This window comes from Prionailurus bengalensis, chromosome A1, assembly GCF_016509475.1.
Source record: "Prionailurus bengalensis isolate Pbe53 chromosome A1, Fcat_Pben_1.1_paternal_pri, whole genome shotgun sequence".
Lineage (NCBI taxonomy): Eukaryota > Metazoa > Chordata > Mammalia > Carnivora > Felidae > Prionailurus > Prionailurus bengalensis.
In genome coordinates, this window is record NC_057343.1 from 123,950,922 (window position 1) to 123,977,529 (window position 26,608).

General features: G+C 35.8%; 1 protein-coding gene across 2 annotated transcripts in view; it reads left to right on the forward strand.

Annotated features, from left to right (window-relative positions):
• Positions 1–309: 309 nt before the first annotated feature.
• The window catches only part of SPINK5 (serine peptidase inhibitor Kazal type 5), a 75,743-nt gene continuing 49,444 nt past the window's right edge, over positions 310–26,608 (forward strand). Inside the window, exons 1-6 of one of the 2 annotated variants that reach the window (XM_043590498.1) lie at positions 310–464; positions 1,952–1,977; positions 5,874–6,001; positions 7,904–7,976; positions 23,685–23,812; positions 25,836–25,899. In XM_043590498.1, coding sequence (XP_043446433.1) covers positions 410–464; positions 1,952–1,977; positions 5,874–6,001; positions 7,904–7,976; positions 23,685–23,812; positions 25,836–25,899 — 474 coding nt within the window. In that variant the 5' untranslated portion in view covers positions 310–409. The remainder of the gene's footprint in view (positions 465–1,951; positions 1,978–5,873; positions 6,002–7,903; positions 7,977–23,684; positions 23,813–25,835; positions 25,900–26,608) is intronic. The other variant, XM_043590500.1, reaches the window with a different exon arrangement.

The following is a 26,608-nucleotide window of genomic DNA, read 5'->3' on the forward strand; positions in this document are numbered from 1 at the left end:
TAGAAACATGTTTGTCTGAAAAGTAATGTGTCTGGTCTTGGTGAAGAATTCAGTTCTTAGATACTAATAACCGTGGAGTATTAAACTTTAATGACATTCTTGGATTCAATCTATCGCTTTTTGGGGGAGGTATCATGAAAACATATTAGAACTGTAGAAATAAACATTATCGGTTCAAATCTGCTCCCTTGACAGGATGCTAAAGGATGGAAACTAAATTGATGTGGTGTATTAAGTCTAGCACAACCTTGAACAACTGGTTTTATAATGTTGCTTGTTGTTGTGGGTGTCACCAGTATTTGCCAGTATATATAAAAAGTAGGCTGCATCTCCACGGGTTCAGTCTTAGAGCACCAGCTGGTGAGCAATGCACGGAGCAGACTTGTAACCAACTTACATCATCTTCAACATGAAGATAGCCACAGTGCCAATGCTTCTGACCCTGGCTCTTTGCCTTATACAAGGTGAGCAATTTGCATGTAATCTAAGCCTCTTGCCACACATGGTAAAGCCCTAGGCAGGGACTTGTCTCCCTCCCCCTACTCCTGAAATGTGTGTTTGTATGTATATATGTATGTGTGTATGTATAATCTTGAAATATCTTGCCAGACAGAGTTTTGAAGGATTACATATGTGGCTTAATAAATAACTATGTTGTTATCTTTAGAAATGGCAAGTAGTTTGACATAATCTGAATTTTTACCAATGAGAAATCCTTCTGTTAATTCTTTATTACTTCTGAAAAGCTAATAGATTCTTCTTCATCTTCCCGTAACCAACTACATCAATTCATACTGATAGGAATTATGTATGTAGTAGATATTTAAAATGTAGATGTACATTTCATATATATATATATATATATACACACACTATATATAAACAATTAAAAATCAAATTCAATCATCTATTCCTATTTTAAAGTAGCAGTGCCTTCTAGTATATTTTATTTTTGTATTACCAAATCCTAAATGGACTGAGAGCACTCTCCTAAAGGGTAAGAGACTTTTATAAGAAGTGAAAGGTAAGTTTTTGCACTTGCTATTTGAATTTGAAGGAAACATGAATTGCCTAGGCTCAATCTTCTCTGAAGCATTTGCATTTTTTAAAAGAAAATCTCAGAGATGAAGAGTCTGGAGATTATTATACATAAATGATGCCACTTTCCTAAAATAAGTGTGTAGGTACAAAAGGGAGTCTGTTGGGACGCCTGGGTGTCTCAGTTGGGTAAGCAACCTACTTTGGCTCAGGTCATGCATGATCTTGCTGTCTGTGGATTCAAGCCTCGCACCTGGCTCTGTGCTGACAGCTCAGAGCCTGGATCCTGCTTCAGATTCTGTGTCTCCCTCTCTCTCTGCCCCTCCCCCGCTTGCCCTCTGACTCTTTTTCAAAAAATAAACATTAAAAAAGGGGGGCGCTGGAGTCTGTTAATGAGAGAGTTTAATAGCCTGGGGTTTTAATTATTCTTAATTTTTGTCAGATCTCTAATTCTTGTAGCTGTAATAAGGAGGCAGAGTTGCCAGAATTCAGAAAATTTAATTTTATGCGTATATATGGTATAAACTTTACGCTACACTATACTTTTAAATTATAATTGCTGTGATATACTTGGTATTTGTTACATTATAATTTTAAGAGAGTTTCTCATACTTTTCTGTGAAAGGATCTTTTTGAAATCAGATATTTTGAGGGGGTAAGAAAGTATATGAGTATTATTTTCCAAAGTAATTTAGACTTTTATGAGTGACTGGACCTCTGTGAGTGTACGTGCTGATTTCTTGGTGCAGTGCCTTCATTTTATTTGCCATCGTAAATTTTAATGTGTTCAAAAACAATTTGTGGTTTTATAACATATTGCCATTAAAATAAGCAAGACACTGCACTGAGTGAATTGTTTGTTTATTGAATAGTTTACATTCCCTTAACTTTGGTTTCTATATTTTTGTCCCAGATGCTGCCAGTGAGGGTGAAAATCAGGTTAGTCCTGCTTTTTCTGTTCATTGAATCCATTCCAAGATCTCTAAAGAAAAATGATCTGTGGCCAACACCTTCACGTTAATAATACAGACATATTATACTGATAGGTACTAATAGCTTTTGTTAAAAACAGAAACAAGTCTTTATGAAGGAAGACATGAATCATACAGACGCACACACACACACACACAGACACGCATATCAATGTACACATGATGATGGATGTCTGCAAGAGGCAATCTACCATGCTAAAGGAGTGCTTCAAAATTCCATAAACAGGGGCACCTGGGTGGCTCAGTTGGTAAGCTTCTGACTGCTGGTTTCGGCTCAGGTCATGATCTCACAGTTTGTGAGTTCGAGCCCCAGGTTGAGGTCTGTGTTCACAGCACAGAGCCTGCTTGCGATTGTCTCTCTGCGTGCCACCCCCCCCCCCCGCCCCCCACCCCCGCGTCTTCTCTCTGTCTCTCTCCAAATAAATAAACTTTAAAAAAATTCCATAAAAATACCAGTGAATTAGTATTGTTCAGTTTAACACCTGAAAAAGTAACAACATACATAGAAAGCTGAAGTGAATGCTCTTGTGATTATTGCGTATAAAGGGGTTGTCTGTACCTAGTATATATTTGTATATGTATGTCAGTGTATGTATTTCATTCAGTTAATATTTACTCAGCATCTACCATTTGTCAGACCCTGTTTGAGATGTTGGAGATATTGGAAAGTAAGGAAACAGACAGGAACCCGGCCCTTGTGGAACTTGCATCTTAGTGGAGAAAAACAGACAAGTTAATGAGTCAATTAATAAAATGTATAGCACATTAAATAATGATTAGTGTCACAGGAAAAATGAAGTAGGATGGAAGGTAGGAATTTCTGGGGATGGAGGTAGTATCAGTTCTTCTTAGGATAGTCAAGAAGTTTTCTCTAAAAAGACAGCATTAAAACAAAGATCTGAAGTCCAAAGCCTGACTCAGGGCTCTGTCTCACCAACCGTGACGTCATGACCTGAGCCAAAATCAAGAATGAGACACTTAACTGATTAAGCCACCCAGGCACCCCCGGTAGAAAATTTCACCATAGTCTCTATTATGTCATCTAAGTTTGCTGTCTGAGGAGAGGCTCAGAAACCTCTATAGAATAAGTAGGGTAGTAGAGTAGAGTAGAAAAAACTTGGATTTGAAGGAGTCAGAGAGCATGCTCACTTGCATGTTTTATACTGGCAAAAAGAAGAGTATTGTATAAATATCACTGTGCATGAAGCCATAATTTGCTTTTTCAGACTCTATGATAATGGGTGGTGATTTCTGATAGATATTTCTATTTTTTAAAAAAATTTTAAATGTTTTTATTTTTGAAGGAGAGAGAGAGAGACAGACAGAGCATGAGCAAGGGAAGGGCAGAGAGAGAGGGAGACACAGAATCTGAAGCAGGCTCCAGGCTCTGAGCTGTCAACACAGAGCTGGATGCAGGGCTCAAACCCACTAACTGCGAGATCATGACCTGAGCTGAAGTCGGACGCTTAACCGACTGAGCCATCCAGGCAATTTTGCAACTGGGACTTTGTACAAACTCTATTTCTTTTAAAAATAAATTTAGCCACCCTTTATGTTGGCATAGTCAAGAAGAACACAAAGAAATAATTATGTCTCTGGAAATATTTCTGATAGCAATCTTTGTATATTTTGTCAGAAATGAGAAGTATTGACTTAATGTTTCTTATGGTCCTGGAATTTTTATTTTCCAAATTCAGTAGCTTGAGTTCTTGACAGCTCCAGAAAAGCATGTTGAATGTTATAAACATGACCCGGGACAGCACAGAAAATAACTGTAGTCATCTGCAAGGATCTTTACCATACATTTAAATTTGTTATCACAGAAGGGTTATTATAGTCAAAAGCACCTTGTTAGTGCCCTAACACAGAATGGAGGTGATGCCAACTCCTGGTGGATTGTATTATGATGTTGGAGGAGAGACAGTAGAAGTCAATGAGCTATGTCAGAGCCAGTAAAGGAAAGAGCTTGGCCCTGGAGGGCTTTAGTTTTTCTGAGACATGTGGAGAAGACATGAACAACAACAATAGCAAAACAAAATAAAATGAAAACAAGCCAAAGGCTGTTTTTTCCAGGGAAAAACCCACCTCCTGCTTTTAATTTTTATGGTCTTTTTTCTGTTTGCCAAGAGAATCCATTGGATTATTTCACAACTCAGAAAAACAGCATTGAGTTCTATCTTAACTCACAAGGGATATGTTTCTATCACAAAAAATACCAAGCTCTTCTCTCTATGACAAAGTTGCATCTAGAATTTTGCATTTTTAGAATCAGTTATGTCTGGCAAGCTAAGCAGTAACTTTCCATGTTGGCATAAGATACTGTAGAATCAGAGGCTCCTGGGTGGCTTAGTTGGTTAAGCGTCAGACTCTTGGTTTCGGCTCAGGTCATGATCTCACAGTTTGTGAGGCTCACAGAGCCTGCTTGGGGTTCTGTCTCCCTCTCCCTCTGCCCCTCCACTGCTCATGCACACACACTCTCTCTCTCTCTCTCTCTCTCTCAAAATAAATAAATAAACTTAAAAAAAAAAGATACTATAGAATCAGAGACTACACAGAGCTGAAGCAGCCCAGTCATCAGTCAGTTGCCAGAAATTATTACTGTGCTACTCAGATAACATCACTGGGTGGTGATAATCATTTTCTGAGGTATTTTGGTAGGTCACCATTAGCAAAATTTCCCAGGGCTTGTCTCTGATATTATTTATTTATTCCTCTTCTCCATTAATTATTCTGCTAGTGCTACCAATTATTCTGCTAGTGCCTCCCATGTTAAAGAAGCTAGGTGAAGTACATCATTATCCATTAGTATCCATTAGATGGTAAGCACAAGTCAGGCAAGGATGCTCCTGCCTCATTGCTCTATCCATGCACCTAGCTATATACATGGCACTTAGCAAAGTATATTAATATTGTAATGACTTTTTGTTAACTGATTGAATGATTATTATAAAGATATAGGAGGCTGGACAGAATTCTATGATCACTTCTTTTGAAGAGGTTGTATTTGTCAGAGTTGGACACAAAAGCATCGTTTAATTTTTTTTCTTATGTAAACATGTTGAGGCAGTATTTTTTTTGGCAAAATCAAAACAAAAAAACCCCAGAGAACTTACATTCTAAAGGCTTGCTCAAAATACCTAGTGGATTTTCTAAACTTATAGCAAGTATGACATATTAAATTAGTACTGTATGAGATAGTGCAAATGCACCATTGATTTTAAGTTCCTAGAAAATAGTGACACACAGAAAGCCTTCCATGAAATATATTGAATTAATCTTTTCAGTAGTCTTTTCATGTTCCTTTTGACAGCAATTATTATCGACCTACTGTGTGCTGGGTATCTTATATGCATCATATTCCAATAATAGTAATAATAGCAACAATAATAATAAAGGAGGAGGAAAGGGGGAGAGGAATGTGATTATTGATTATTTACTATGTATCAAGCACCTTTGAATGTTTCACATACTTATAATATTTAATGTTCACAAGACATATGAAACGTATGAAATTATATCCTGTTTTTACAGATAGGGTAAGTTAGCCATTGAGAACTTAATTTGAGAAGGCTATTGGGCTTGGGAATGACAGCCCTGGAATATGAGGTCAGGTCTTTCCATTTTACTCATTGTTTTAGATGAATGCTTATTAAGTGGATTTTCAATCCCCAAGGGACAATCCAGTCATTATTTGAATTCATGTTATTTGTGTCAATTGAGTGATTGGCTTCGATAGAAAGCAGGTAGTGGTCATTAAATAATATTGCTCAAGGAAGTTCTTAGAAGGTAAAGCCTTGGTTTTATGAGCTTCAGTAAACACAGTTCTTTAAATCTTTTCCTTAGGAAACATGCCATGAATATCGGGCATTAATGAAAAATGGAAAATTATTTTGTTCCCAAGATAAACAACTTTTTCAAAGCCCGGATGGAATAGCATTCATCAGCAGGTGTGCCACATGCAAAATGATACTGTGAGTAAAAGTTCTCGTTCTTTTGAGTGTTTGAGTTACCAGCTATTCTCTGAAATAGTAAATGTATTCTTTTTATATCCCATCAAATGTACTTTTCTAAATCTAAATGGTTAAATAAAAATGCTTAGCAGAAGTTGGATAAGTACCTCCTACCTGGAAAGATTTTTTTTAACTTTTATTTATTTATTTATTTATTTATTGAGAGAGAGAGAGAGAGAGAGAGAGAGAGAGAGAGAGAGAGAGAGAATGCTAGGGAATGGAAGAGGGGCAGAGAAAGAGGGAGAGAGAGTCCCAATCAGGCTCCATACTGTTAGCACAGAGCCCTGCATGGAGCTTGATCTCAGTAACCTCGAGATCATGACCTGAGCTGAAATCAAGAGTTGGACCCTTAACTGACTCAGCTGCCCAGGTGCCTCCTGGAAAGATTTTTAAATCGCTCAAATGGTATTCTAAAACATTCCAGAGGGTAGAGGGTTAATACCTTATGTAGCACTTAATAGTCTTTTGAGGATATAGTTCCAATTTGAGTTTCCTGACTCTGGGAAAAAAGAATTCTTAGTTGTGTTAAGCCCTGACTCTGTGGTACCCTCAGGACTGAGAAAAGCCACCACCACCACCACCCTGCCCCCCAACCCTGGGAATGATGCCAAGCTCTCCTTATGGCAGCCAAACAGTAGAAGGCTTTAAGCAGGACACATCTTGCACCCTGACCCTGTGAGCTGCCAGTGTCTGTAGACACCTAGGATTACACTAGGATGAGAAGGTCTAAAGAATTAATTTTATTTTCTACATCCCGGCAGCTCAGAAAGGGTGAGTGTCCTGAAAGTTTACCAACATCTATGTAATGCTTCTTAACTTGACTTCCTTCTCTTTGATGACACCCAAAGGTGGAAGAAGGCTTGTTATCAATAGAGAATCCTCAAATCAAAGTGTTCTATTTTGTTTTTGAATAGGGAGGTCATCTTTAATTTCTGACCACCATCAAAACTTCAACACTGATACTAAGCCAACACTAAGCTGATCCATTTAAGATAATTACGTTATAATTAGCTTTTTAAATGCTAATTAAATCTCAGGGGATTTAATTTGACATAGTCAATAATATTGGGATAATGAAGCCATGATCACACATGCTGCTGCTAGTGAAGAAACTGTGGGAAGATGAAGGAAAAAGATCAAGATTTAGGTGGGGATGGGGGGAGACCTATGGCAAATTATTCTCTTGAAACCTGAATGTAAACTAGCAGTTGTATTAGTTACTACAAAGCTTCCTCCTTGTTACATAGGATTGTCTTGACAGGAGACTGAAACTATGAACCTAGTACATTTACTGAAAAATAATTTAAAACAAAAGTAGAATGCCTTGAGACATACAAGGCAGTTTATCTCTTTGAAGTCATTCACTCAATTATTATTTTTATCACTTAAATTATGTCGGAATAAACACGGTTTCTTAATCTAGAAAGGAAACTATGCAAATCATAAAAGCTATCCTCAAATTTCTGAATTTTCTCTGTGGGACCTTAGAGTGTAGAACCAGAAACAAACAGATTTTGCTTCAGTGTGAACATGGTCTTTCAAAGAGACTATTCCAACAATGGCAGAGATGGCTTTTAGAGTTGGTGACCACCTAGATGTTGAAAGCACTGAAAGGGGTGGGGGAGTAGTCATTATGCAGTTAAAGGTAAAGATTCTTGCCTTCTGTGGAACCATATCTGAGATATTTTTCAGTACTGAGGAGACATTTATGGTACCTTGGCTCATTTCTGCGTGTACGTCACTTCCGATATACCTGATTGAGCTCAGGGTAAGAGTTAAAATTAAGTTTGACATGTATGCTATTATCCCCCAAATTGGGAAAACATATCTAAGCAAGCTATGCTCTTCCTTGCTCTCTTCCAGGGAAAAACAAGCAAAATCCCAGAAGAGGGCTAGGCATTTAACAAGAGCCACTCAGGCCGCTGCCCCAGAAACGGTGAGATTATTTGAAGTCAACTTGTCATATTTACTTTCAAGATTATGTTTGACTATTTAAAACTATTTGTTTATTTCCTAATTACTAGGTCATACCTGTTGTGAAGCCAACTACTTAGGAAGGGAGGGAACATGGCTTAGTCCAGGGGTGGGCTAACTATCTGGTACAGCTTGTCCCTATGCCCAACCCATGACCTAACTCTCAGAAAACATTTTGGGCACTGACAGACGCTAAGAGGTGGAGTAAGTGAGTGTGATGTCTGCCTTCCATAGCCATTTCTCATTCCTCCTGTCCTGTCTCGGCTTCACCAAGAGCCTTCATGGAACTATTAGAACTAAGTTCAAATCTCAGAACTCTTATTTATTGTCTATGTCACTTGGACAATTTATGTGTCTCTGCGTCTCAGTTTTTTCGTCTGTGAAATGGAATGTGGACCAAATGAGAAACTAAGTTTAAAAATCCAAGTACAAGGTTTAACATGTGTTAGCAGGCATCTGATTCCTTTTCTTTGTTTTTTCTTTCCTTCTTTTATTTCCTACTCATGTTTTTTCTGATACCTGTAGTTTCCCTAACTCAACTAAAGTTGCTTGTTTGTATCTATTTTGTAGATTGGAATACAGGCTAATATTTGTTTGAGAAAAGTGCTCTGTGGTAAAAAAAAAATTTTTTTTGATAAAAAATCAAATAAAATGAAACCATACAGCTTCCAGCCACCACACAATGATTTCACTTTTTATTTTTTTATGTATACACAATTTTTGTATTTCTACAAAAAAATAAGAATTCTAGACCCAGATTAAGGGAAATTTCTAGGGTACACTGTGTCACAGTAAGTTATTGACAAAGCTGGGGTTACCACTAGGAATCCTGACAACTCATATCACTATAGATCTCCTCTGTAGCTTATTTTCCAACATCTTCTTTCTCCTCCACTCCTGTCCCTGACACATAATTAAAATGATCAGTCAGGGGAGGCACACCCAAATTGCTGTAACATCCCTGGGCTAACCGAGCTAAAATTTTCCCTGTCAACGTTACTCAGGTCTGTCTGAGAATCTTAGCCTCCACAGTAAATCTAGTCAACCAAATTCTTTGCTTGAACTCAACCAATCTCACTTCCAAAACAATAACACAGTCACCACTCAATTGGTCAATCCCTGAAAATCCTTTATCTGAGCAAAAGCGAGCTGCTTCTGTGCTCTGTGAAGTCTGTGGAGATCAGAAAGGTTTACTGGTAAGTTCCAATTCTGCCCTTACTGGTCACATTTAGAGAGAGGCTCCTTCAGTAAGATCTACTCTCCTCTACCTTCTCTTCCCCATCTTTCTCCTTCATGAGAAACTAATCAGTGATGTTTTAAAATATAAAATACAAGGAAATACAAACCAAAAAATGAATTATACAAACATACCAATTTTAACAAAACTATTTCTAAATATTGCTAGTCAGATGTTTTCACATGTAGGCATATATTTGCTGAATTTTAATCAAGTAGGATTTTTAAGAAATAAAATTTTGGAATTTGAAGACATTATACCTTTCTGTTATCATTTTATGCCTGAGTTATAATTTTTACCTCTTAAGTTCTTATGGTTACTTTTTTCCCACCGAGGAAGGTACTTATAAATTAAGGTAGTTCATATTTGTCTCTGGGCCTTTCAGATAATTTCTGTTTAGATTTTTACTTATTTGTGTTTGAATCAGTTCATGTAATTACACTGTTTTTGTTGTTACTTTCTGTCTACTATAAGAGAGAAAAATCTACCCACTTTTTGTGCTTAGATTCGTCCCATCAAAAATCGACCCTGACACTCACTTTCAGAATAAGGTGCTCTTCCAGTTCAAGAATTTTCCTCCTACAGAAATCCTTTCTCTCTTGCATCATCAATTTCTACTTCACTAGTATGTCATTTTTTCACTTTCCAACTCTAGTATCCAGTCCATCTACAACTGTCATTGGTGTTGCCTCCAAAGTATATCCCAAGTATGACTCCTTTTTACCATTTTCATTTCTACCACCCTCATCTAATTCCTCATAATCTTTAATGTATTTGGTCTGTGTAGAGACTTTATTTTTTAATTGATTGATTCATTTATTTATGATTTAGGTTGCCAACTGTGTAGGATATTAAGTTCATACGTGTGTATGTATGTGTTCCTGAGTTCCTAGATGAGTTCATTGCTTTAATAACTAATAAGGCAGGTCCCCTTTCTTAATTCATCTTTTTCAAGGTTGACTTACCTATGTATAGACCTATATTTCCCCCCTATATTACAAATAAACAGTTTATTCAATTTATGAAAAAATCTAACTTGAGTTTGGGAACCCAAAGTGATCAGGGATACGAAGAATTTATAAATTAATTTGAGTAAATTGACTTTTTAAAATGTTTATTTTTAAGAGAGAGACAGAGTGTGAGTGGGGGATGGGCAGAGAGAGGGAGACACAGAATCTGAAACAGGCTCCAGGCTCTGAGCTGTCAGCACAGAGCCAGGTGTGGGGCTTGCACTCACAAACCACAAGATCATGACCTGAGCAGAAGCTGGACGCTTAACCGACTGAGCCACCCAGATGCCCCTAAAATTGACTTTTTATAGTAGTAACTTGACCAACTCAAGAGCACAGAATACCTTATCATTACTTCATAATAATTTCTGTGTACTTCATGAAATCTATATTCTCCACAGAGATTTTTATGATTTTTGCTAATACCTACAAAATTTGTAATTTTATTGCTATTTTGATTGGTATTTTATTTATGGTATTTCTTTCTGGTTATTGCTGGTATAGAAAAATTCTTTTGATTTCTACAGGTTAATCTTACACTGAATAGCTTTATGGCATCTTCTGTTAATTCTGATAGTTTATCTATTAATTTTATCATTTTTTCTTGGTAGTTCATCACATTATCTGCATAATAAGAGATAGTAGGTGTTTCATAACTTCCTTTTGCATTTCATCACTCCTTTATTTCTTTTTCTTTTCTTGTATCATTGGCCAGGATCTAGAATTCAAAAGTTAAATAGTAGTGATGATAATGAACATCAAATTGCCCTCTCTTCATATATTAAAAGGGATATATCTAAAGTTTCTCCACTAAGTATGTTTACTGTAGGTGTTTTTTAAATAAACTATAGCAGGTTTAGAAAAATTTCTTTCTGTTCTTAATATTCTAAATCTGTTTTGATCGTTGTCAAATGCCTTTTCTGCAACTATTGAAATAATTTTCTAACTTTCCTCTTTCAGTCTATTAATGTAATAAATTTCTTGATAAATTTGCTAATGTTAAACTATTCATGTTTTCTTAGGGTAAATCATACTAACCTTAATATATTTTTAATATTTTTCATACACTGTTGAATTATAGTTAGTATTTTATTTAGAAAATTTGAAACTATTTTCCTAAGTAAAATGAGTGTATACTTTTCTCTTTTTAATTATTCTTATCTGGTTTTGAAATCAATATCAAATTACCCTGAGAAGTGGCACTTAAGGCTATAGCTGAATAACAAGGTTAGCAAATCCTTTCCCCAAAAACCAACTATAAATCTAGACAAAATTGACCAAAACAACCCTCATAGCATCTGGAAATTGACCAGTAGCCTATGTCAATCTGATAAGCATTTATGCTTGAAAAACTGCTGAACTTTGATTTAGAACAATGGGAGTCTGTGATGTTCTTCTTAAGGAAACTCCCATTTCACTCTTGTTGTTGGGTTGGTATAGAATGTCCACCAGTTGGACAGACTATGAGGGTCAGCAACTGCACTGTCTTATTGAAGTAATTTAGAGCAGTGGGCAACAATTATATCCAGAGGTGTTTTCAGTAGATGTCATGATCTTCACCCAGAGTAAAGACAATGGCCTGAAGTGGTAACATGGTTGAGGCAAGCATATTTCTGGCTGGGTCTTCATACATAGGCAGCAGAGAGTAAAGAAAGACCAAGAAATTCACTAAGTCTTCGTTGGCCATAATATTGTGGACAGCACTTAGAAAACACACACGAAAAAATCCCAGTGGAAAGCAAATGCCGAGGTAGATGTAAATGTATTCTGAACTTTGAATGTCCTCCTCAATATACACAGGCCTATCTGTAGGGGATGGAAGCCTTACTAGCTTGAGATGTTTGAGCACAAACTGTGTCTAATCATTGGCCATCTGCTAACCTATAGAGATATGGAAAGAAAAACCTAAAGACCCAATCTTAAAAAAATAAAAACTATAAACATTTTTTTAGCAGATGTATCAACAACTATACATTGTGGGACAGCAAGAAATCAGAGAGTTAGCCTAGCCGAAGATGCAAATACGCAACACAACAGCAAAAATATTCTTTATAGTGAAATCATTATCCAAAATGTCTAGCCATCAACAAAAATTATGAAATATGAAAATAGTAACTGGAATGTATGACCCCTACTCAGGGGGAAAAAAAGCCAATGGAAACTATCTGAATGCCTCTGGGGGTTAGATTTTGCAGACAAAGGCTTGAAGCAGCTATTTTAAAAGTGTTTAAATAGTTCAAACACTATTTAAATAATTAAAGGAAAGTATAATAACAAAGAATAAATAAATGCACATTTTCAGTAAATAGAGATAGAGACGGAGATAGACAAAGATAAATATCTCAAATAGAAATTCTGGAGTTGATAGCATAACACACAAAAAACTCAGTAGAGAGGCTCAAAAGAAGCTCTGAGGCTGCATAAATAAGAATTAGTAAACTTGTAGAAAGATAAATAAAAATTAACAATGGAAGTAGAAAAAATATTGGTTAAAAATGGATACAAAGAGTCCCTGAGGTAGTAAGCATGTCAATACATGTGCAATAGAAATACCAAAAATAAAAAAGATCAAATAAACAGAACAATTATATGAAGGAATAATGGCCTAAAATGTATCAAGTTTGATTTTTAAAAACTTACTCTTCACATTCAGTAATTGCAACAAGTCCCAAATAGTATGAATACAAAGAGATCAACACCTAGGCCTATCATGATTAAAATGCTGAAATCAGGAGAAAAAATTTTAAGTGGAAAAAGAAAAATGACACATTGTATATAATGGTTTCAATTAATGACTGGCTTCTCATCTAGAATAATGAAGGCCAGAACACAATTGTATGACATGCTCAAAGTACTGAAAGGAAAAAAATGTTTATCCATATCTATATTCACCAAAATTAACCAATAAAAATTAAGTCAAATAAAGACATTTCCAAATAAGTGAAATTGGAGAAAATTTATTGCCTTCAGACCTGTTTTACAAGTAATAATAGGGTAGTCTTTTAGATGAAAGGAAATGACTTCCAGATGGTAACTTGGATTTATAGAAAGAAGTGAAAAGAACCAGAAATGGTAAACACATGGGTTAAAATGAACTACTTTATAAATATATTTCCCTTATTTTTACCTAGTTTCTTTTAACAATATAGTATTTTATAAAGCATTAACTGTAATGCTGTTTTATTGGGTGTATAGATAAAATATTTAAGATAACCATAGTACAAAGGGGAATAAAGGAAATGGAGCTATAAAGGGGCAAAATGTCTATATTTTACCAGAATTAAATATTAATCTGTAATATATTGGGATAAACTGGGGTGAATATGATAATCACTAGAATAAGCAGCAATAAAATGATATATATAATAAATATGTAAAATCAACAGAAGTATTAAAAAGACATACTAGAAATATTTAACCCAAAAGAAGGCAGTAGTGGAAGAACAGAGAAGTAAAAAGGGTAAGAGTATATTGAAAACAAGCAGAAACATAGCAAATATAAATACAAGTATATCAATAATTATACTAAATGTAAATGATTTAAACATTCTGATCAAAAGTCAGAGACTGTTGTTTAATTAACAAAAAGCTACTATAACTATCTCCAATAGATACTCCTTAGATCTACAGACACAGGAGTCTGAAATGAAGAGTGATACCATGACAAGTATAACACTAAAGAGCAGGATTTGCTATACTACTATCTAACAAAATAGACATTAAGTCAAATATTATTGGAGACAAATAGGGACCTTTTATAATTTTTTTTTAATGTTTTTATTTTTATTTTTGAGAGAGAGAGCATGGGCAGGCAGAGAGAGAAAGGGTGACAGAGGATCCAAAGTGGGTTCTGCAGGCTCTGTGCTGAAAACAGCGAGCCCGATGCAAGGCTCACATTCACGAACTGTGAGATCATGACCTAAGCTGAAGTCAGACACTCAACCAACTGAGCCACCTAGGTACCCCAGGACATTTTATAATTTTAAAAGTATTAATACATCAGGAGATATAACCATTATAACTGCTCTTACTCACAGAAGCTCGAAATGTGTGAAACTAAATATGCTATAAGTAAAGAAAGAGACAATTCAACAATAATGGTCAGAAATTTTAATACTCTACTTTTAAAAGTTGAAAGAGCCAACTAGAGAAAATACCATCAAAGATATAGAATACTTGAATAACACTATGAACTAACTGAAATATAGGGAGTATTTCCCCAATGATTGCAGGAGGTACATTCTTTTTAAGAAACAATGGAACATTCTATAAGATATCTATCTCAATAAATCTATTATTTTTTTGAGAGAGAGTGAGAGAGAGTGTAAGTCGGGGAGAAGGAGGAGAGGGAGAGAGAGAGAATCTTAAGCAAGCTTCATGCTCAGCGCAGAGCCCAATGCAGGGCTGATCCCACAACCCTGGGATCATGACCTGAGCAGAGATCAAGAGTTGGGTGTTCTACCAACTGAGCCACCTAGGAGCCCATATCTCAATACATTTAAAAGAATTAAAATCATACAAAGTATGTTTTCTGAAAAATAGAATTGAATACAAAATCATCAAGAGAAAGAAATTCTGGAAATTCCCAAATATTTGCATGTTAAGCAACATACTCCTAAAAAATTGATGGATAAAAGAAACACTCCTGACAGATACTAGAACACAATTTGAATTGAATAAAATTTTTAAAAACATAGCAATTCGAAACTTAGGCATTTAGCTAAAGCATTCTATAGAGCTCTAAATGCATAAATCAGAGAAGAAAGTTCACAAGTTAATCATCTTAACTTCCACATTAAGAAGCTTAGAAAAAGAAGAGCAAGCTAAATCTCAACCAAGCAGAAGGAAGGATATAATAAAGACTAAAGCAGAAATCTATAAAATACAAAACTTTATTAAAACAATAGGAAAATTAATAAACCAAATATTGGTTCCTTGAGACAAATCTTTAAATAAATTGACCTAAAGAGAGAGAGAGAGAGAGAGAGAGAGAGAGAGAAGACAATACTTACCAAAATCAGGAATGCAATTTGGGATATCAATATATGCCCTGGAGAAATTATAAGAATTATAGTAGAGTATTATGAATAAATTTGTGCCACAAAAAAGCAGGCAACTGACATGAAATGGAAAAAATCCTAGAAATAAATGAATTATTAAAAACTGACCCCAAAATTAGAACATCAAAATACATGTATAGCAAGCAAAAAAATTGAATCCGTGATTAAATCAAAGAAAAGTTCAGACTTTAGTGGTGATCCCCAGCAAATAATGAAAGAAGAAACAGTATCAATATTTTATAGACTCATTCAGGAAGTAGGAGAAGTAACACCAGCCAGTATTATTTTGATACAAAATCCAAAGAAGTGGAGCATGTGGGTGGCTCAGTCGGTTAAGCATCCAACTTGAGCTCAGGTCATATCTCAGTTTGTAGGGTTCGAGCCCTGCATCAGATTCTGTGCTGACAGCTCAGATCATGGATCCTGATTCAGAGTCTGTGTCTTCCTCTCTCTCTGCCGCTCCTCCAGTCTATCAAAAATAAATAATAAACATTATTAAAAATTTTTTTAAAAACAAAGGAAGATAACACAACTACAGAAAAACTACTGGCAAATATTACTTATAAACGTACATGGAAAAATGTTTAACAAAATATTAGCAAACAGAATCCACAACATAAAAAAGATAAAACCATGACCAAGTAGGAATTACTCTAGGAATGCAAGATTGGTTTAACAACAGAAAATCTATTACACCACATTGATAAAGGCAAAACTACACGATTATTTTAATAGATGCAGAAAGGCATTTAACAAAATTCCACACTCATTCAAGATAAACACGCTCTCTTTCACACACACACACATACACACACACACACACACACACACACACACACACCTACCAATAGACAAAAGTTTCTCAGCTGATAAAGGACATCTATGATAAACCTATAACTAAAATCATACTTAATGATTAGAAGCCAAAGAGATTGAGAAGAAAGCAAAGATGGTTGTTCTTACCGCTCTTATTCAACACACCACTTCTATTCAACATTGAACTGGAGGGTATAGCCAATTTAATAAGCAAAATGTTTTAGTTAATTAAAGACATTCTGCTTGGGAAAAAAACCAATTTTTTTCATTGTAGGAACATGATACTATATATAGAAAATCCAAAAAGAAAATAAACTAGAACTAATAAATGAGTTTAGCAAGATTTCAGCATGCAAATAAATAATGCAAATTCAATTTTATTTCTGTATACTAATGATGAACAATCGATAAATTATTATCAAGATGACAATTCTCCCAAAAGTAATCTATAAATTCAACATCTTCCCTACCAAAATCCTGTAGCAGGCTTTTTCTTTGGTAGAAATTGACATTCATGAACATTCATGATTCATGGAAAGAGGTCAAAATACAGTATCAATATTAACAGGAGTCGAGAACCTCCATGGACGACTTTCAAGGGTTTAAGACTTCAGCAGAGGAAGCAACTATAGATGGGATGGAAAGAGCAAGAGAACTAGAATTAAAAGTGGAGGCTGAGATCTGACTAAATTTCTACAATCTTGTGATGAAACTTGAACGGATGAGGAGTCACTTCTCATGGATGAGCAAAGAAAGTAATCTGAGCTGGAATCTACTCCTGGTGAAGACGCTGTGAGAATTGTTGAAATGACAACAAAGGACTTAGAATATTCATAAATTTAGTTGATAAAGCAGTGGCAGGGTTTGAGAGGACTGCCTCCAATTTTGAAAGAAGTCCAAATGGCATTGCATGTCACAGAGAAATCATTCATGACAGGAAGAGCTCATCGATATGGCACACTTCCTCGTTGTCTTATTTTAAGAAATTGCAACAGCCACACCAGCTTTCAGCAACCACCACCTTGATTATCAGCAGCCATTGATACTGAGACAAGACTCTGAACTAGCAAAAAGATGAAGACTCACTGAAAATTGAGACGATGATTAGCATTTTTTAGCCAAAAAACCCCTATCTTTTAATTAAGGTATGTACATGGTGTTTTTTAGACGTAATGCTATTGCACACTTAAAACACTAGCATAGTGTAAGCATAACTTTTGCAGGTACTGGGAAACCAAAAAATTCATTTGACTTGCCTTATTGCGGTATTTGCTTTATGGTGGTGGTCTGGAACCAAACCTGCCATGTCTCCAAAGTATGCCTATACAAACATTTGGGCTTCAAATGAAATCCTTGAAACAACAGAAAAGCAACTATGGACTGGGAGAAAATTTCTGATTTTCATATATTCATATATTGGGTAAAAGACTTCTATCTGCAATATATAAGGACCGCTTACAGCTCAGACATAAGAAGACAATTCAATTAAAAAGAGCTGTTACACTAAAAACATCTTAATGGCTAGTGCACACTTAAAAAGATGTTTTACATTGCTATTATGTAGGGAAACGCACATTAAAACCACAATGAGGTGCCATTACACACCCACTACAATGGCTATGATCATAAAGACAAAAAAAAAAAAAACCCAAAATGTTTTTAAGGTTGTGGAGAAACTGGAACACTTGCAGATTTCTGGTAAGAGTACTCAAGAATGCAGCTACACTGGGGGCACCTGGGTGGCTCAGTGGGTTTAGCGTCTGACTCTTGATTTCGACTCATGTCATAATCTCAGGATCGTGGGATCGAGCCCCAAGTGGGGCTGCATGCTGAGTGTGGAGCCTATTTAAAATTCTCTCTACCTTCCCCTCTATCTGCCTCTAGTTCCCTAAGGGGGGCGAAAAATGCCACTACTCTAGAAAAGAGGTGGTCACTTTCTTAGGTGAAACATCAATTGACCATATGACCTAGCAAGTTTGGTCCTAGGAATCTGCCCCACTGATGTGATAACATATGTCCATACATATGCCATGCATGTGAATGTTCATAACAGCATTCTTTTTAATAATCCGAAACTAGAAATGATCTAAGTGTCTGAAAGTCCACTGGTAATGGAACAAAATGAGCTACATTTATAGAATGAAATATTATTCTGAAATAAAAAGAAAGTTATGATATGGATGAACCTCAAAAACATTAGGCAAAGTGAAAGCCAGAGTCAAACAATTGCATATTTATGATTCCATTTATAAGAAGTATAGAGGAAAGGTAAATTTATAGTCAGAAAATTCTGTGGTTGCCTAAGGTTAGAGCTGGGAACTGGGATTGACTGTTCGTGGTCATAGTGGAAACCCCTTGGGGTGACAGACATATTCTAAAACTGAGTTATGGTGATGGTTGTAAAACTCCATAAATTAACCCAAAATCATTGAATTATACACTTAAAATTCATGAATTTTATGTTAAGTAAAACCTCAGTAAAACCGTAATTGTTTTTCAGTTTACACGCTTTCTCAATTTTTGGAATAACATAAATTATTATTATTCAATATAAGTTTTCCTCTTAATTTGAAACTTTAGAAAAATGGATTTTAAGGCTATTAGGACTGTGGCATTTTGGGGAGGGATTATCTCAGACCAGTATATCAGTTGGATTAATGCTTTTGGTATGTTCAACTTTTCTTATTAAACAATGGAGACTCTTTTTTATAAAACAATGGAGACTTTTTTTTAAGCCATATCTCCATTTTGGTTTTCAGATGTTTTAGCATATGAATACTCCTAATATGCTTTTATTGTATGTATATCTCAACATTTACACAGTTATTTTCAATGGTCATTGCTTGTATTTTTTATTTCCATCTTCTCTTTCTCATATCAATTGTACTAGAAATCTATCTTACCAGCTGTTTTTGTTTATCTTCTCTATTGTTTATGTTATCTGTGTCACTCATTCTTGTTTCTTTAATTTTGTTCGCCTGCACATCTTATAATGGATTGCACAATACCTCATTTAAAATTTTTAACTTTTAGGGGCGCCTGGGTGGCGCAGTCGGTTGAGCGTCCGACTTCAGCCAGGTCACGATCTCGCGGTCCGGGAGTTCGAGCCCCGCGTCAGGCTCTGGGCTGATGGCTCAGAGCCTGGAGCCTGTTTCCGATTCTGTGTCTCCCTCTCTCTCTGCCCCTCCCCCGTTCATGCTCTGTCTCTCTCTGTCCCAAAAATAAATAAACGTTGAAAAAAAAATTAAAAAAAAAATTTTTTTTAACTTTTAAAATTCTATGACCAGGGTACTTAAAGATATTAATGATTATCTAAAGATTGGTACTTCAAGTGTTTCCATTTGTCATTCTTTGCCAAACATTCTTTAATTTTCCTCCCTTGCAAAGTTATTCAGTAATACATTCTTTATATTATTGATTTGATTATTTGATTTTTGCCTATTTTAAATTAACTTTGATTTTATTGACTTTTGGTCAGAGAACATAGATCATATGACATTGATCCTTTGGAATTTCCTAACACTTTTTTAGTGACCTAATAAGTATTCAACTTTTATAAATGTTTCTTATGTCTTGGAAAAAGTGTTTATTTTCTGTGTCATGGATGTAGTTTTCTATCAAAATCTAATGGCTTAAGCATCTTAACTTTTTACTCTTGATCTATCAATTTCTGAGAAGCGCATGCTAAAATCTGTAACTCCAGCTACTGATTTATCTAATTCTTTTTTTTTTTAATTTTTTAAAATATTTATTTATTTTTAAGAGAGAGAGACTGCCGGGGGGGGGGGGGTGGGCAGAGAGAGAGGGAGACACAGAAACCCAAGCAAGTTCCAGCTTGGAACCCAAGCTCCAGGTTCCAAGCTGTCAGCACAGAGGCCAATGTGGGGCTTAAACCTATGAACAGTGAGATCATGACCTGAGCTGAAGTCACTTGACTGAGCCACCCAGACACCCCTATCTAATTCTTTTTTTTTTTTTTTTTTTTTTTTTAGTTTATTTTTGAGAGAGAGAGAAAGAGAGACAAAGAGAGACAGAGAGAGGGAGGAAGAAAATCCCAAGCAGGCTCCATGCTTTCAGCCCAGAGCCCGACGCAGGGCGTGATCTCATGAACTGTGACATCATGACCTGAGCCAAAATCAAGGGTTGAATGTTCAACCAACTGAGCCACCCAGGCGCCCCCTGGTTATCTAATTCTATCACATTCTGATGGTTGTAGTTTGACATAGTTAAAGCCTGTTTAATTAACTGAATGAATACTCAGTGATTACTATGTCTTCATGTTCTGCTTTTTCTTTTACTTTATATAGAGTCCTTCTTTGCCACTTACGATGCATTTTGAACTGAATTCTATATTTTTCGTATTAATATTACTGCATCTGCTCTCTTATTCATTTTTACCTTGTATCCTTTCTTATCCTGTTGTTTTAGTATCTGTGTGTTTTTTAATGTTAACTTTTCTCTTATCATCCATACCTGATTTGATCCTAATTTTTAAAACCCAATAACAAATTATATTTTAACTTGTGTGTTTAGCCCATTTACAGTTTGTTATTTCTGTTTTTCTAGGACTTGGTTCTCCTAATGTTTCATAGTTTCAGTTACCAGACTTTAATAAAAACATATTTTAAAAGTAGTCTCTTCTTTCCAGCTTTTGTGTGATGATGAGTTAAAGGTCGCATATCTATTTTTGTTCTTATTATGACTACCCTTAACCAAATATCCATATTTATAATTATTTATCACTATTGCTAACATCTTTGTTTATTGTCAATATCTGTATTTTCTCCCCTAACATATGTTAGGCTAGTCTGGTTTGCTTAAAATTCCCTAAACCTCCCCCAATTTGTTATTGACCAGATGCTATTTTTGATTTGCGATGTCTATTTCTCTTTCTCTTGTTTTTTCAGTTTTCATTAGTTCTAGAAATGTTCCCTATTTCTTCAAATATTATTGTCTATATATGTTTGCCTCCTTTGGGGGACTTCTAATTCTATTCACCATGTTCTTTAAATTTTTTATTTTAAATTTTGTTTTCCTTTATCATTGCCTTTTATAAGAGTTTCTTGATCTGATTGTCTGGTTCACAAATTCATTAGGTATGTGCACCTATCCTTCTTTTATTCTTTATATTGTTTTATTTATTGCCGTTTAAATATTTCCATATCTAAAACTTCCAGTTTTTTCCCATTATAACTTTTTTCCTGTTTCACGTTGAAGATGTTTTATCTCTCTAAAGCATAGTTACACTCTTGATAAATTATTTTTCTATGCATTCCAATAATTCTGCTTCAACTGATACTGAATATTGCTCACATTACCATATTTCTTTTACCTTGTTTTGCTCCTCATGTATACAAATATTTTTACTCTTAAGATTCCATGATAGCTTTAGTTACTTTTTCTGCTACAGTGAGTGAGATGGTGTTTAAGGCCACACTTCAGGCTCTGCCTCTCCTGTTGAGTGTAAGGATAGGAAAAGGGATGAAGCCCGGATCAGAATGTTCTGGAACCAGTGTTGCTCCTCCAGTTTGTTCCCTACTCCACAGGTTAGAAATCCATCTGTCCACTCTCAGAATCTGTTAGCAATAGGAAGAGGTGTTCTCTGTAGGTTGTGATCTACCAGCCCTTGGAGTTTGGAGGGGGAGGAGGAAGTGGAGTAGTAACTACCTGCACCTGTTCTCATCACCTCACAGCTGGGCTCTTGATCTGCCCTGTCATCACCCTGCCAACACCTGTGACCTAGTATGCTGCCTTTGCTTTTGCTGGCGAAGGGGAATCACAGTGATTGTCCCAAGTTAATAAAATCAATCCCTATCACCCATGCTTCTGTCGTTTCTCCAGAAATGACCTTAGAGAGAAAGCCAGCAGCTCTCCTGCTTTTTCCTTCTACTTCAGCCACACTTCTTGGTGCCTCTTAAACAGGACGATCTAGTTCCTATCACAAATCCTTTGCAATTGTAGTTTCTCTATGCCTGAAATAGTCTTCCCTCAGATCTTCAGTGGCTGGCTCCTTCTCATTAATCCCATCTCACCTCAAATGTTACCTTTAAAGAGAGACCATTCTCGACAGTGTATTTAAAATCGCCACTATTGTGGGTATTGTTCAGTTCATTTTTCATAGCATTTATTATAATTTAAAATGATTGTATTTATGGTCTTTGTCTTCTCATCAGAATGCAAATGAACAAATGAACAACCGAAAAAGTGAAATAACACATAGAGCCATTACTTATCCTGTTTTGCCTCTATTTTAACTTCTTCCTAAACATATGACATGAATAGTTGGGCATGTCCCATAGCTTTTCTTTACTATTCTACATTCTTTTTCCTTTTTTATTGTCTTTCTGAAGTCCTCAATGTCACCTTTGGTTCACAAATTCATTATATATTTGTATCCATTGTACTTTTATTCTTTGTATTGTGTGACATACTAGGTCACAGGTCTATACATTGTAAGTTTTCCGCATTTACATTTAAAATATTTTTGTTATGACAATAACATCAAAAATTTATGTTGCCCTCTGATAACTGAAAAAATACCTAGTGTTATTATTTTCTTTTAGATAGAAATTAAATGCAAGTTAACTTGAGGTCTTCTTTAGTTAACTCATGTCACAATAGTGTTGCCAAATAGGGTTTCTCAAGTGTTCACTTGATCCCCAGCATAAATCTGTAATATGGACTGGGTGTGAATTTCCATTTGTCAGGCAAGGAGGAAAGCGAGGTTCAAAGAGGTGAAGTGAGTGGGTGGCAGGTCTGAGATTCAAACGCTGGTCTCCAGGTATCACCTCAAGCTGTTGCTCTCTCCCTGCACAGCTGTGTCCCTAAGTACATGTCATATCACTAGAGCTGAGATTTGGGCATTTGTTCCGTCATCCAAAAAAGGTTGTTTAGTCTTATTGGCCTGATTGTCTGTGGGGAAAATGTTTAAAATAACAACAAAACAACAACAGTCAATGGTTATGAAATGCCATGCACTATTCTAAGTGCTGGGCATGTATTCATACATTGAAACCTCTTTGTAATCCTAAGAAGTTAGTAATATTGTACACGTTTTGCAAGTAAGAACACTACAGCCCAGAGGGGTTAAGTAACTCCCAAATCACAAAGCCAGTATGTGGCAGAGTTAGAATTATGAACCCAGCAATCTGGCTTCTGATCACTATCCTCATCTGTAATGATAAAAACTTTGTTACAGCCTATAGTTACAGACAGTTTTCATATCCATTATCTACTGGGCCTCATTACTACTCTGTAGAGAAGACAGGCAGGATTTGACAGACAAACAGGAAACTAAATTTCACAGAGGTGCCTGACTTGCCCTACTGAAATCACATAGAAATTCTTTCTCCTGAAATCTAATTGTATCTCTGTTCTTGGACCGTGTTTTATTATCCATGACTTTTTTAGTGTACTATAGTCTCCTAAACCTGTTTTGTTCTCCAGTGTAGTTATATTGTTGTGGGTTTAAAATATTAACTCATTTATGTACCTAAGGAATATTTTATCTCTTGTATTTTGATGTTCCTTGATAATGTCTCTTGCAGTTGAATTGCGATGATTTCAGAAAAGGAGAAAGAAATGGGGGTTTTATCTGTACTCTGGATTATGCAGCTGTTTGTGGCACTGATGGGAAAACATACAGCAACAAATGTATGCTGTGTGCTGAGAACGCGTGAGTATCTGCAGCAGACTTTCTCCCTAATGCATGCTCTCCGAATAATTACAGGGCACATTTTTTTCTTATAGTCTTTAAAATATCAGTTCATTTTGTGGGAGTTAGCCATCCATAAATTATTAGGACCACTCCTTTTACTATATTCTTTTTTAATTTTTCATTTTTTTAATGTTTATTAATTTTTGAGAGACAGAGAGAGGCAGAGTATGAGTGGGGTGGGGGCAGAGAGAGACACACACACAGAATCCAAAACAGGCTCCAGGCTCTGAGCTGTCAGCACAGAGCCCGACGTGGGGCTCGAACCCACAAACTGTGAGATCATGACCTGAGCCGTGGTTGGACACTTAACTGACTGAGCCACCCAGGTGCCCCTCCTTTTACTATATTCTTAGGGAAAAAAATATGTTGTGTCACACTTTATATTTTACAAAGCACTTTTGTGTGTTATTTATCAAATAGTTATCAGTGTCTCTGTGAAGTAGACATCTGATATATCTAGGTACATGCACAGATAAGTACACATGTATGTATACGCACATACATACCCATACATATACATACAGACACCTATCTATTTCTATGTGTCTAGGAGTGTATCTTTTCTCACAGAGAATTATTTAATCATCAAAGTATTTTTTTATTAAATGCTCTGTAATTTATAATATTAGAGTAGATTAATTCGAACTTTTAATATTGAACTTCTTTCCATTTATTTGACCTTTGTCACATAGCTAAAGCATCTCACTGTCCAATATTTTGTCCCTCTTTGATTCTTTCTCCACCCTCAATGCTAGTTTGGTTATCAGTTGTCTTCAGTCAACAAGATGGCATACCTGCTTTTCAGGTTCTGGTTTGTGCCCTCAGTCTTGAATTGTCTACTCTTCAGTTTTTGCAAAAATGTTAAGAACCAGTGCTTGAGGCTAGTAAAGGATATAATAAATATTCGGTCTTCAAGCTTCTGCAAGCTTTCCTTGTAATTAGTATCTTTACCAAAACAGAACTGAATTAAATCACTCTGGTCCCTCACATGACTCCATTTTCAGAGATGCACTCTGAAATTATGCCTTCAACTCTCACCAGTGGCCAACATAAATGAAAACACAAATAGACATTAGGGAGAACAGACAGGCTTTGTTAGATATGCATTTTGTAATACTATTATGAGCACGCTGAACAGTTAATGACTACTGTGCTTTATGTGGGGATCCTGTGATAGATTCTTTAACTCTCTGTTTTAGGTGTAAATTTCTCTCTCCTGATTTCTGGTATACTTCTTTTATAATACAGTGATAGCCATACTGCTCATTGTGTTTCTGTCTTAGCTCTGTCTGCTAGAAGACTCTGCAATAACATTAGGATTCAATTTTTTTCTTTCCCTCAGATGATATCTTTTGATATAACTTTTTTCTTATCGCTTTTAATGACTTCATTTTTCTCCTTATATTGGTCTTTTATTGTTACACAAATGCTGTGGTTTTTATCTTTTTATAAAGTAGAAAGTGTTTTTTACATTTATGGTTCTGTTTTCAGATATGGTTTAAAGATCTATTAGACCGAATAAAATTCTTAGGACTTTAGGTACTTTCCATGATAACTAAAATATTAGCATCAACCAAACAAAGAATAGTATAGTAGCAAGTTACATCCAATAAACTTGAATTTGTATATTTAAAAAAAACCATCAATGACAGCAGCATAGTTTTTTGGGGGCATATCTAGTTACAAGGTGTAGTTTTTCCCTCTCTCCTGTTATGAGTCCCCTCTAGACACAGGAAGGAAAATTCTGGAAATCATATTTTCAGGTCTGAATCTTATTAGCCCTCCAACGTGATTCTATTTCTTTGACTCCAAGGTATAAACACAGGCTCTCATTATAAAGAGTAAGTCAGGAAAAGAATGCAGTGTGACATCTGTTTTCAAGGGTAAAAGAGAATCGTAATACAATGAAAATAAGTTATTTTTTAAATGGTAAGATGTTCTGTGATGCTAAACTTCTGTGTCTACTAACTTTCAATTCCAGCAAAACCAGGTCCCAAGTTGGCATAAAAAGTGAAGGGGAATGTGAGACCAGTAATCCAGAGCAGGTGAGGACAAGTGTCAAAATGATGGAAACCCTTGGGAGGCTGACCAGAGAGAGAAAAGATGCTCTCCTCTTCCTTCTTGGGTGGGGTGTGAGGAAGGAGGCAATTTCTGCTCATTTAAACAAGGCTCATTTAGATGAAAAGCAATTGATAGTTCCTGAAACTGGAACCGCTTATTTTGGTAGTGAGACCTTTCAGCTGTCTTTCTGCTTTCTATGAAAAAGAGAAATCAATCAATCAATCAGTCAATCAAAACAAAACTACATTTGTAGTTGAAAGGGCATTATGCATCAGGCACTTAACCTGAATTGAAACCCTAGCACTGTCACTTGCTGTCGGGAGATCTTGGGCAAATTACTTACCCACACTGTACCAGTGTTACCATATCTAAAAGTGAGATTTTTATTAAATGGCTTTTCTCTAGGCTAAAATTCTATGCACTTGTGATGATAGGAGAAAGAAAGAAGTATCTCAGACATGTCACGTTTGACTTTTTCTACCTGAATGTTTTGCCTAAGTCAAGGTTTGGTGCCCTTTCTATGCTTGTAGAGCACCTACCAAGACATTTAGCACATCATGTATATTTTTTTAAGTTTATTTATTTATTTTGAGAGAGAGAGAGAAAGCACGAGTGGGGGAGGGGCAGAGAGAGGGAGAGAGAATCCCAAGCAGGCTCTGCATTGGCAGCCCAGAGCCCAATCAGGTGCTCAAA